The sequence below is a fragment of the Anarrhichthys ocellatus genome, unplaced genomic scaffold (genome assembly GCF_004355925.1).
Source record: "Anarrhichthys ocellatus isolate YVR2014 unplaced genomic scaffold, GSC_Weel_1.0 scaffold7, whole genome shotgun sequence".
Lineage (NCBI taxonomy): Eukaryota > Metazoa > Chordata > Actinopteri > Perciformes > Anarhichadidae > Anarrhichthys > Anarrhichthys ocellatus.
The window spans coordinates 3,577,547-3,589,286 of record NW_022280037.1 but is presented as its reverse complement, the minus strand read 5'-3'; the positions used below and the strand labels follow the sequence as shown (position 1 = coordinate 3,589,286).

At 46.7% G+C, this 11,740-nt stretch overlaps 1 protein-coding gene across 1 annotated transcript; it reads left to right on the top strand.

The window, feature by feature from the left end:
- The first annotated feature begins 1,723 nt into the window (after nt 1-1,723).
- Nucleotides 1,724-11,518, top strand: LOC116383718 (E3 ubiquitin-protein ligase pellino homolog 2-like). Its single transcript, XM_031847769.1, has 6 exons — nt 1,724-2,046; nt 6,120-6,249; nt 8,388-8,489; nt 8,946-9,143; nt 9,292-9,480; nt 9,648-11,518. Exons 1-6 carry the CDS (start codon nt 1,943-1,945, stop codon nt 10,224-10,226), a joined length of 1,302 nt encoding a protein of 433 aa, XP_031703629.1. The 5' UTR covers nt 1,724-1,942; the 3' UTR covers nt 10,227-11,518.
- Nucleotides 11,519-11,740: the final 222 nt, after the last annotated feature.

Sequence of the window (11,740 nt, the reverse complement as noted above, 5' to 3'; positions counted from 1 at the left end):
CCCCCCCCCCCCCCCCCCCCCAACTCTACTGTGTGTGCATGTGCATGCGGGAGGGTGAGTCAGACAGACATAGAAAAGACTGTAGTGCTCGTTTACACAGACAATGCCCAATGGATGAAAGCAAGCGGAAAGACAGTGATACAAAAGAGCAGTAAACATTCATTATACCCACAGTTTTAAGTCCAGCCTCCAGGCCTGCAGTTAAAGGCCTAATGCCGCTTGATCCTTGTGCACAAGTGCTGGAGGAGCTGAAGTCCACTCCTCTGTACTATTAATGGACAAGTATGCACAGCCATGAACAGAACCAACAAATGCCACTGGTTTAATCTGAGTTGTAATGCTTACAAATGGAATAACACAATGTCTCTTTTTGTACTGCAGAATTTCAGTACTTAAAGGGTGGGGAGGCTTCCTCCATGGGCCCCGGTGACCCCCTGCTACCTTTTGTTTTTGTGTCAAGTGATAGAGAGCGCTTTGAAACTGAACACCAGTTCAAACAGGAGGCCATAATTGCAAAGGCAATAGGACCACTGGAGGGGCCTGAAGCAGTAAGGGCACCTCCAGCCATGAAGCTCCTTGTGAAAACAAGACAGGGGCAGTAAAATGTTGATGAGAATGCCAGACAAAGGTGGAGAAGTGGCACATTCATCAGAGAGGCGTGAGAACAACTGGACTTGTGGGGATATTGGAAGGTTGAGATTTTCCTTGACATCCTCTCATAAGGTGTGGACATTTGGTTACATGAGCCATTCTGTGAGCCATTCTCAGAAGAAGCAATTAAGCAGATTACTAGGCCATGGTCGTTATTATTAGACTGATTTGCATCTTCTCACATGGAGCCAGGTGAATAATAAGCTATTACAGAAAGAAATAAGGATGTACCTGTAGGCCAGCAACCAACAAAAGGAAGGATGAGAATAGGAAGCTAGACAACTAAATGAAATGATAAAAATGAGCAATAGTAATGTGAAAATAAAACTCCCAGGCATGCAGATAAAAAGTCACGTCATTGGGTTGCACAAACAATCACATGCATTAGCCAACTGCAATAAAGTCATAATCAAATAAAGTTATTGAAAGGGCCCAAGGGGTCAACAATAAAATGAGCAAACCTGATTTCACCATCACGTAGAGTACATGATATCAGTAGAGTACATGATATCACAATCAGGAAATGTACCAGGAGGAATATCGTCATGTGTTTCCCACTATTACTGCCCCACCTTCTGTAGGCTCATATAGGCCTGTGCAACTTTATACAAAAGCAGTCATATCTAATAATATTATGCGATCCTCAATACATTTGTGCCGGGGAAAAAAGCGAGTGATGACAATATTCAAAGGATATTTTGACGAAAACATGCGTAAACCCTTATTCTCGTTCGATATGGAAAACTGGAAACTTTACACAAACACACATCAGAAAAAATATGATCCCTTTAAGAATTCCCAGATTGTACTCTTTGTTTACATAACACAGGGTGCGATCCATTGACTATGTGAGGTGGCAAAAGTAGGGAGTTTTACTCCAAGTACCATAACGTTTATTTACCCAACAATAAAGTCAACGAAAAGTACTTCTATCTAATGTATTTAAGTACATTTATCACCTCACACAGCACACTCGGGTCCAAAACACTATTTTAAACAAATATGTGGTGTGGCGCCCCCCCTACACAAAGTAAAGAACAAGGCAATGGTACATTCCGGCCCTGCTCCTCGCTGTTTTTGTATCTGCTTCAGAGCGGATTCAACCGCCAAGTAAGTTACATTTTGCCATGTCACGCTAAAGTAGTTTGAGACCACTTTAATGATAGAAAACTGGATTGTCGTGGGCACAGAGACGTACGCAGCTGGATACAGGGTCTGACATGAGAGCCCGTCGTGTTTTCTGAAGATAATCCCCGGTGACTGTTGAGCCGCTGCTCTTACTGTAAAGCTAATGTTAGTCAGTGAAGCCAGAAGCCTCATGTTTTCTTCGAGCCAAGAGGAGCACTGCGCCCCGTCCAAAGACCCGGTGAAGTACGGGGAGCTGGTGGTGCTGGGGTAAGTTCAGCCTTGCTGTATTATTTGGGATAACATAACCTTATAGACTTCCAGTACGAGAACGTGAAGGCGGGTGTTTATCTGGAGGAAGTTTCACGAGAGGGCACCCGCATAGGTGACGTAGCAACGTTAAGTGTAAGTTGGTAAAATAAGGTGTGAACTCTTTCACTGTGTTTTTATTTTAGACAAACATCGACTTGTACACAGCTATCTTTCTATATATATATTCAGGAAAAAGCATCGAGCCCAGTTTTATAGTCACGCGCTCACGTTACTCCACTAATCAGGACACGTGCACAATCAGAAATGTGTACGTTTACACGTCCCCGAGGTGGTGGCAGCAGTGCTTCAGTCTCTGTTTTTTTCATCCCAGTTGTCAAACACGGTAGCTACATTTGAACCAACCAAAGTGTCCCAAGGTTGGTTCAGGGCAACTTAAGTAACCCGGAAACCCAGACTCTGTCAGCAACTCTGACCCAGGGCGCTCGTTCCGATCTTAAAAGTTGGGTTCATGGGGTTTTAGGAATTCGGAAGTGGTGCTGGTCCCCTCCCCCAGCCTCCAGGCTTCTTCCTATTTTCTAAACTTATCTGCAGCTCAGACCGCACAACTTTACACTGTGGTCGCACTACAAGGCCATGGTTTGTATGATGTCCATGGTGCTAGAATGGACCTATAGATCATTGTTGCGTTCAATAGTTTAAAATCACACACCTTGCTTATCCACTGACGTGTCCTGTCCACACGGTCAGGTAGGGGACCTTAACTGTTGGCTTTATCACCACTAAAGCCCAACATCAGCTAGGATACAGTCCTTTATCACGATATACAATTCTAATTCACAATATCCATGTAAATCGTGTCATAATAATAATAACAGGGAAATGTGGAGTAACTGCATGGATACAATTGCCAAACATGACATATCTGTTCTTAGTTAATCCAGCAAACTAAACACTTGGAACTGATGACTGTTCATCATTTTTACAATAAAATAAATACTTAAACCATCACTCACAATCATCAAAATAGTTGCTGATTAATTTTCCTCCGATCGACCAATCAATCGATTGTTTCACACTCACCACATGCCCAGTGAGATCTTGTGTTTAGGCAGCATTTCACAGGTTCTTCCTTTCAAGTTTTACCATTTACACTGAAAATATCATATTGGCACCAATATTGCAACATGTCAAACATCACCCATCCATAATCTGCTGATGTTATAAAACCAGGTAGTTATAGTGTCATTAGTATACGTGTCTCATCCTGCCACTGAGTAAAAGCTGGTGAGTCTTTTTTCAGGATCTGTTCAGGAGACTGTGACCAATTATCATTCTGAACAATCATGTTTGTATTAATAATCTGTCGGGGCCCACGGCTGCCACAGATAACGGAAAACACCTGCTGTGTCATCAGTGATTTGGGTTTTTGTCCAGTTCGGCAACTGACTTAAAATGAGCATTTTGAGGTGTTTGTGCTCAACACGCTGTAGAGACGACGTGTCTGTAGATCCTTGTAAAGGGTACACATGCAGAGCATGGTGGAGTGTACTCCCACACCCATACTGCTTATTGCAGGGGACAAAAAAGCGCTGACTGCTTATTACCCCGGGCTGAACGCATGGCGTGTGTGTAGCTGATACTTTTGTTCTCTCTCCCGACATAAAGACACATATTTGAATCAGTTGTGACGGGTGTATAATCACTGCGATGACATCACATCCCCGCTGATAAAACTGATGGTAGACAAGATAGCTGACGGCACGGAACAAAGCTTGTTTGAGCAGCACTTCCCTCGGTGGTTTGTTGCCATGACCGTGGTGGTGGCTCTTATTACTTGCATGGCTGCCCCCCCTCCCATCTCTCTGCTTGGATGGATTGGCTTGGTGCTGGTCAGTGAGGAGAGGGGGGGGGGGGGGGGGTATCCTGGAAATGAAAGGATGGATTGATCAGGACTCAGCCTCTCCTCCGCTTCCTCTGTCCATTGTGACTGGGAGACTGGGCCTATTGATTGAACTTTGTACACGTCTCCCGCTAAAGAACCACTCGGTAAAGCAAGTACACAAATCAACGTCTTTGGTAAAAACTGGCACAGATTGTTTAGATGCTGATGTGGTGTTCATCAGTCAGATGGGTACTTAAATCTGAGTCAGTAGACCGATGATCTTCTCCCTCACCGTGCCATCTGGCTGCCTCCCATGTTGTGATGATTTACTGTTTTATATATTTGCACAGTTTAGATTGACCCACTTGAAGCACTTACAGCCCGTGTTCCTACTTTTGCAGCGTCATCTTGCCTCTGTGACCCTCCTCCTTCTGCGAACACTAGCCTTTTCATTTAGCATAAGAGGTAGGAGGTGCTGTTGGCTCCTCAGTGCAGCCCCGGGGACGATAAGGTGATGTGCCAGAGTCTTCTAATCCCGGCTCCTAAACATTGGAGGGTAAAGCCGCGGTCTTGTCTGGCACAGGTCAAAAGGGACGGTTAGAGGGCAGCTTTAAAAAGCCTGAGCCTAGTGTGACGGTGGCGCTTCCTAAATGACAGAACATTGTTCCTCAATGCAATGCTGAATAATAGAAAGAGTTTTTTAAAGAGCCAGGATTATATTCTGTGGTTAGAATTCATCATGGAGAAATGCTGAACTGCATATCATCTTATTGTGTGCTGTAAATGTTTGAGACATCAAGGCAGGTATCCAACTCAGACATACTATATCTGTCTAGTCGCTCTTTATTTAGGAGTACAGAGTCAGGATGGTGTTGATTTAGCTTCAAAAGTGTGTTTATGAATGATAGATCATCAGTATTCCTTTTCCACATGGATCTTTTTGGACCATTTTACGTTATATTTCTCTAATTTTGAGGTGTTCTGTCCTGTACCGTGTTACCGGATTGTATGTAAAAGACAACCACTATTAATAATAAACATTAGAATTAAAAGCCTTTGCAATAGTGAACAATCTAAACACTAATGCGGTTATGTATCCACTATTATTTAGTCATTTCCCTGCTGCCGTCAGTGTATTGGTACTTTCATTCAGTGCCTCTCTAGCTCTCTGGGAGGCTTGTCCTACAGGCCAGCTTTGTGCACTGTGCTGACTGGGACCATGTGTTTCCATGCCTGGCCAGCCGTGAGGAGACACGGGACAGGTGGACTCGCTTTGGAGGGGACGTAGGAAGGAGCAGAAAGGGACCTCTTGTTGCGACTGTTGCTTTTGTGTTGCAACAAAGATTTGCAGATCGTGTCGTGGTTGAAGAGTTCACTCCCTCGTGATAATGCATTGTTACGCAAAACGCCAGGCTTTTAGATAGCGATATTTGCGTTGTGCATAGTGTCCGCTCAGCACACCGTGGTTACATGCGAGTGTGAGGCAGACGGCCTGTGTGTTGGATGGGGAGTAGAGCATGGGGTGTCCCAGCTGGTGGATGGGGAGGAGGAGCGGTCCTAATGGAGAGGGGGCTTCTTCATTCACGAGGAGCTGCCGAGGCTCGGTGCCTCACAGCAGACCGAGGGGCAAAACAGAGCATTCTCTTCCAGTGTTGCCGAGGCTTTGAAATTAAGATCTTAGAACTTCACGTGTGTGTAAAAAAAAAAAAAAAAAAAAAAAAAAAAATCCAACTGTGAGAAAACGCTTTTCAATCGCGTGAGCCAGCTTTCCGCCCACACTGTGCTTTCCCAAAGTGATAGCGAACCTGACGTGCATCTTAAAACCCGGCTCCTGCCTGGGACACGCAGCAAAAGAACAGCTGCAGTTAGCACAGAGTTGGCTCACTGAAATCACAAGTACCAGAGTGCATTATGTAATAAGAGACATCCAATGTAACGCTTAGATTGCTAATAGGGGGCATTCGATTTGCCAATGATGTAATGCACGGAAAAGCTCTTTACAAAACGGAAATGTTTTCTAAGTCTCCCTGTTTACTTGTTCTATGAATTCAGCCTTTTAAATGTCATTGGACACATCTTTCTGCAGCTACTAATGATGGGAAGCATTTTCATAAACATTTTTTTAATGCTAATTTGCTGTCCTTTCCTCCCCCCCCCCCCCCCCCCCCCTCCTCCCCTCCCGTGGCAGGTACAATGGCTCTCTGCCCAACGGAGATCGGGGTAGACGGAAAAGCAGATTTGCGCTGTACAGGAGGACCAAAGCCAACGGTGTTAAGCCGAGCACTGTGCACATCCTCAACACGCCACAGGCCAGCAAGGTACAGACCGCATCAGAGGACGAGTCCCAATGAACAGCCGTCTGCTTGTTTGTTATTGTATGTTTTTGTTGATGTACGTGTGCAGTTTTTCATTCACATTGTAACTGACCTCAGCAGATTAAAGGTGGAGGAACGACAGTTGAGGGAAAAAAAAACACCACAGACGTTTTCAGAGCAGCAGAGTGATTTTTTTTTTTTTTCAGTTGCTTATGGAACTTGCAGTGAGCTCCGTTGCATTATTGTTGGCAGCCCCGCATGTTGACATTTCCAGTACAATAACTGTAGTTCCTACCTGGGCCTCATAGCTTTTCTTTGCCTGCCAGAAACTGCCTCGTCCAGTATAACACGTCTGCATTCCTGCCTTTGGTTCCCAAGCAAAAACTGCTAAACAAGCGAGAGGAACTGCTTACCCCTGCACCTCTCGGAGGCCAATATTCCAGACATTTGTTGGGCGTTTAGATCGGTTGGCAAAAGGCCCTCTGGTTCAGGTTACTCTCACCTTGTGGAACCTGAGTCCTGGTCTCTGAGGTTTTCTCTGTGACAGAGGCTTCTTCATCGCAGAGATTGTGCATCATTCCGGTTGAGTTTGAGTTGAAATGTGGCCTGTATGAAATATGGCTAAATGTTTCTGCTGCTCCATCCTACGAGTTGATTCTCAGTCAGAAAACAATGTTTGCACCGGATCCGAGCGTTTTTTACTGCACAGCTCAACTTAGCAAAGAGTGCCCTTTACGCAATTAGACACACGACTGTCTGAGAGATGGGAGCTGCCGTGACCTCCTTCACCTTTCAGTACTGTCCCTCTCGGCCACCCTGTTACCAGGCCTTGGGTCAGGAGGGTCGATTGAAGAGGAAGTTGTTGCAGTTGGCTGACCCTGCACCCTCAGCTGTACACACAGCCAAATATAGCCATTCCTTAAGAAACTAGCAGGGTGGTGAGCTTGATTTTAGGAGAGCCTTCTTTTTGATTAAAGAGTAAAGTCAACCAAGCCATCTCCTGTTTTTTATTATTTTCTTTTTTTCTTCAGCAGTCCACCAACTCGCTTCAGTCTCAGACGAATGAACTGAGAGTGCTCTGTGGCTCAGAAGCTCACGTGTCTGTGCACACTCTGGTGTTCATGACGGATAACGAGGAGCTCCCATGATGCCTCTGCCAGCCTCCTATTCAAATCCAGCCCCGGCTTTTCTCACCCCCCCCCCCCCCCCCATTTAATCTCAATTACGGCATTTGCGCAAGTGTGATTGTTTACATTGGCCTTCCTTTGGGGACTGGATCACCGGTGGTTTTATTTCCAACCCTTCGACTGAGAAAGGGTGTGTGTGTGTGTGTGTGTGTGTGTGTGAGAGAGACACATTTTGGGGGTTGGGTGTTGTGCTTATAAAAATATATGTTTGCATGAACTTCTTTCAGCGGAGCACCATTTGTTTATAGCGGCGCGGTCGAGACGATGACATTTGTGTCATCTGTCTCTGATGTGCGTGGATGCGCTGATGACCCACTTTCTCTCTCCCTGTTGCACTTGGGGGGGGGGGGGGGGGGTTTGGGAAATGGAATTTGCAGATTAGAGCGCGATGATAGTGGCACATGTGGTAAAGTGTTGATGGGAGCGGGGGCTGAGTGGCTCTGACCCACCCTGCCTACACTACACTGACTGAGAGCAGCTCAGCTGGTCGGCGAGCTCGTGTTAAGTGAGGCCAGTTTATGGTCACTGTCACGGGAGTGTGACTTATCATGCACTTCCCCGTTTCCTCTACCAGACATTCTTGCCACAGATCTTTGCTTATAGGTAATATAATGAAGAAATTTTGTTGCTTTGCTGTTTGTTATAACCCAGTAATAATGCATTGTAATAAAACGCCTGATGATGTTTTGTTGTTGTAAATAACAGGGTGGAAAGATATATTCTCTCCAGCTCCTGTTTGTGAACCGTTGGCACTCAGATCTGGTGTTAAAGCCACAAGCCAAGACATGAAAGGGTTTCTACTGACGTCACTATAACACAACACCGTAAAACACCCCCTTGTTGTTGGTGTGCTAAGTGCTTCAACCTAAATAGTTAGAATATATATTTGTTGTGTTTTAATGTGGCATCACAATAGGTTAGCATGTTTGTAACGAGTTGGTTGTTATGCTTCAGGCTGTGAACTGTAAAGGCCAACACAGCATCTCCTACACATTGTCCAGGAACCATACGGTGGTGGTGGAGTACAGCCATGACAAAGACACAGACATGTTTCAGGTGAGAACCCAGGAAGAGACACTGTCATCTGTTAGGATTGTGTTTAGAATAACACGTCCTTTCCCAGAGTCCCATTTATCCAAATTTCTCCCTTCCTGAACTTAACACTGCCCCAGATTGTGCACGTGCACTGTCCACTGTTCTGTCTTAATCTGAATGTACAGCGAGGAGACGACGACCAGAGGGAAATCAGCACTGCAGGCACATGCTTCACATTCAGCTCTGTTTTGTGTCCAAGTGTCTTTAAACAACGCTGACTAAATAGTCAAGCAGCAGAGAAGTGGAAACTAAGATACAAGCAACACTTGTAGATGTTAGAAATGAGGAAATGCTTATTTTTTTACCTCCGCTTGTTAAGTTTAAGAACCGTTTGGATATTTCTTTCATGGGGGGGGTGTCTGATATCACATGCAATAATATAGCATGCAATTCATTGGTTTCTGTGTTGCTTTGTAGATTGGGCGTTCCACTGAGAGCCCCATAGACTTTGTGGTGACTGACACAATAGCAGGAGGCCAGGAGGGAGAGGAGACTCCCATCACACAAAGCACCATCTCCCGCTTTGCGTGCCGAGTTGTCTGTGAGCGTAACCCGCCTTTCACTGCTCGCATCTACGCAGCTGGGTTTGATTCTTCCAAAAACATCTTCCTCGGGGTAATTACCAGTTTTACTTGCACTGCTGTCCTATTGGAGGGCTGGATGGCCAGTTTGTTTCTTTCAATCTAGTCCTAGCCGACTTCTAATCAGATAAACAAATTCCTGTCACTGTTTCACTTTCGTCTGTACTCCGTCTCGCCTGCAGGAAAAAGCCGCAAAGTGGAAGAACCCCGACGGTCACATGGACGGACTGACAACCAATGGTGTGCTGGTAATGCACCCCAGGGGCGGGTTCACGGAGGAGTCAAAGCCGGGCGTATGGAGAGAGATCTCTGTTTGTGGGGATGTTTACACACTGAGAGAGACCCGCTCAGCACAGACCCCAGGCAAACTGGTCAGTAGCTTCATACATGCGGTATATACGTACACAGCAGAAGTGTCACTGCGACTTAAGTGGAGCAGATGCAGGATCAGGCAGATGTTTCTCAATGCACAAATATGTCTGTGACGGTTGCATGCATGTCCAAAGCATTCTCTCAGAAACTAAATGTGCGTCTGCAGGTGGAGCATGAGAATAATATACTGCAGGACGGCTCCCTGGTGGATCTGTGTGGAGCCACGTTGCTGTGGCGTACTGCAGAAGGCCTCTTTCACACTCCCACCCAAAAGCACCTGGAGGCTCTCAGGCAGGAGATCAACGCAGGGCGCCCCCAGTGCCCCGTGGGCCTCAACACGCTCGCCTTCCCCAGCATGCAACGCAGCCGCGCCCTCTCCTCCCTGGAGGACAAGCAGCCGTGGGTCTACCTGGCCTGTGGCCACGTTCACGGCCACCACAACTGGGGCCACCGCTCGGAGCAGGAGGCCAGCGCTCAGCGAGAGTGTCCCATGTGCCGGGTGGTCGGGCCCTACGTGCCGCTGTGGCTGGGCTGTGAGCCGGCCTTCTACGTGGACACGGGCGCTCCCACTCACGCCTTCGTGCCGTGCGGACACGTGTGTTCGGAGAAGTCTGTCAAGTACTGGGCCGATATCCCTCTGCCCCACGGCACCCACGCCTTCCACAGCGCCTGCCCCTTCTGTGCCACCCAGCTCGGCCTCACTCAGGGCTGGTCCAAGCTAATCTTCCAGGGCCCGGTGGACTGAGCCGAAGGGTCCTGCTCCGGCAGAGGAGATTAGACAGGAATGCCAACATGCTGTGAAACTGTTCCGATTATTTTGTGCTTTCTTTTGTTCATGTAAGCCAGCTGTGGGAAGAAGTAAGTCTTCTCAAGTTCCGGTCATATACTGTGGATTCTGCACAACAGAGAGCCACTACGGCTTGTTCAGGGGCCTCGCGTGGCTATTTGGATGGCCACTGTGGGATACAGAGACGTGAAGCACACTGGACCACAGATGCCTTGCTCCTCCAGAATGAAATACTGGTTCAGCTGTTTTAAACTACAAACGACTGCTGGTTCTCCATTCCGAGGGCTGGAGAATTAAGGTTGTTGAAGGAATAAATTGAGAATGATTTAAAGTTTTTACAGAGCCAGACAGCTGGACTGTTGGCTGGGAGAAAAGCCAAGAGAGACTCTGGGTCTAATGGCTAACTAGTTAAGTGCTCCCCATTGCCCCGTCGGCCCTGAACCCCCTAATGGCATCTAGGTCATGTAGTTCTCCAGATTTGGGCTTCCGTTTGCTAAACAGACTTTAAGGACTTAATGTACAGAGATATAATCCAGTGCCTCAAATCCCATTAAACGGTGGGAATATTTTTAATAAATGAGAGAAGATGGCAAAGGGAGAGATAGTTTTGCATTCATAAGACATATGGAAATGACACATGGATTCTTCAACACGTTTGTATCTGACAGAAGAGGTATTTTACTACACTGAGGCCCATGTAGTGTTTTGTAATTCAAATGTTAATATATTTTTCTCCTGCATAAATAACGTGTGTGTGGGTGAGAATGTGTGCATGTGTGAGTGTGTATGTGGGTTGGACTCCCTTTGGGCTTTGTTTAAATCGGCCTGCATCATTTCACCCCGATCCCCTTTCTATGATCTCGCCCGCCACCCAAAACACTACCAGAGAGAACAGGAAGCGAACCAACCTCGCAGGCTTTGACAATGAATGTACTGAAATACATCGACTCTCCTCACTGGTGGTACTTTAACCATGCAACTAACTTTCTCAATGGCTGTGCTGTTACAGCTACAGGCGAGGCCAATTGGCAGTGAAAGATTAGAGCTGTACCACCGTATGCATCAGCCGCACCTGCTCGCTTAGCTTGCTAGCTAGCCGTGCCCCACACACACACACGTACTGTATTCAATCTGCACTGTTGTTAGCTTTATCCCATGCTGGGTCTGATCCAATGATTTGTACGCTGTTAAACCTGGGCACAGTCTCAGCAGCATCCAGAGATTATACCAAATATAAGGAGGAGCTGGTTCCCCCCCCCCCCCCCCCCCCCCCCCCCCCCCCCCCCCCCGCCACATGCAAGATGTAACGACCACTCTCTCCGATCCAAAGTGTTTCTGTAAACAATCCTAAACCCAAACTGCTGCTACGGTGGAATGTTGACAGCTCTGGATTATAGTCGAGGCTGTTCAGCTGCTAGCAACCAGCTTCAAGGGAATAATGATATTATCACACACCGTGCCAAATTTGGTAG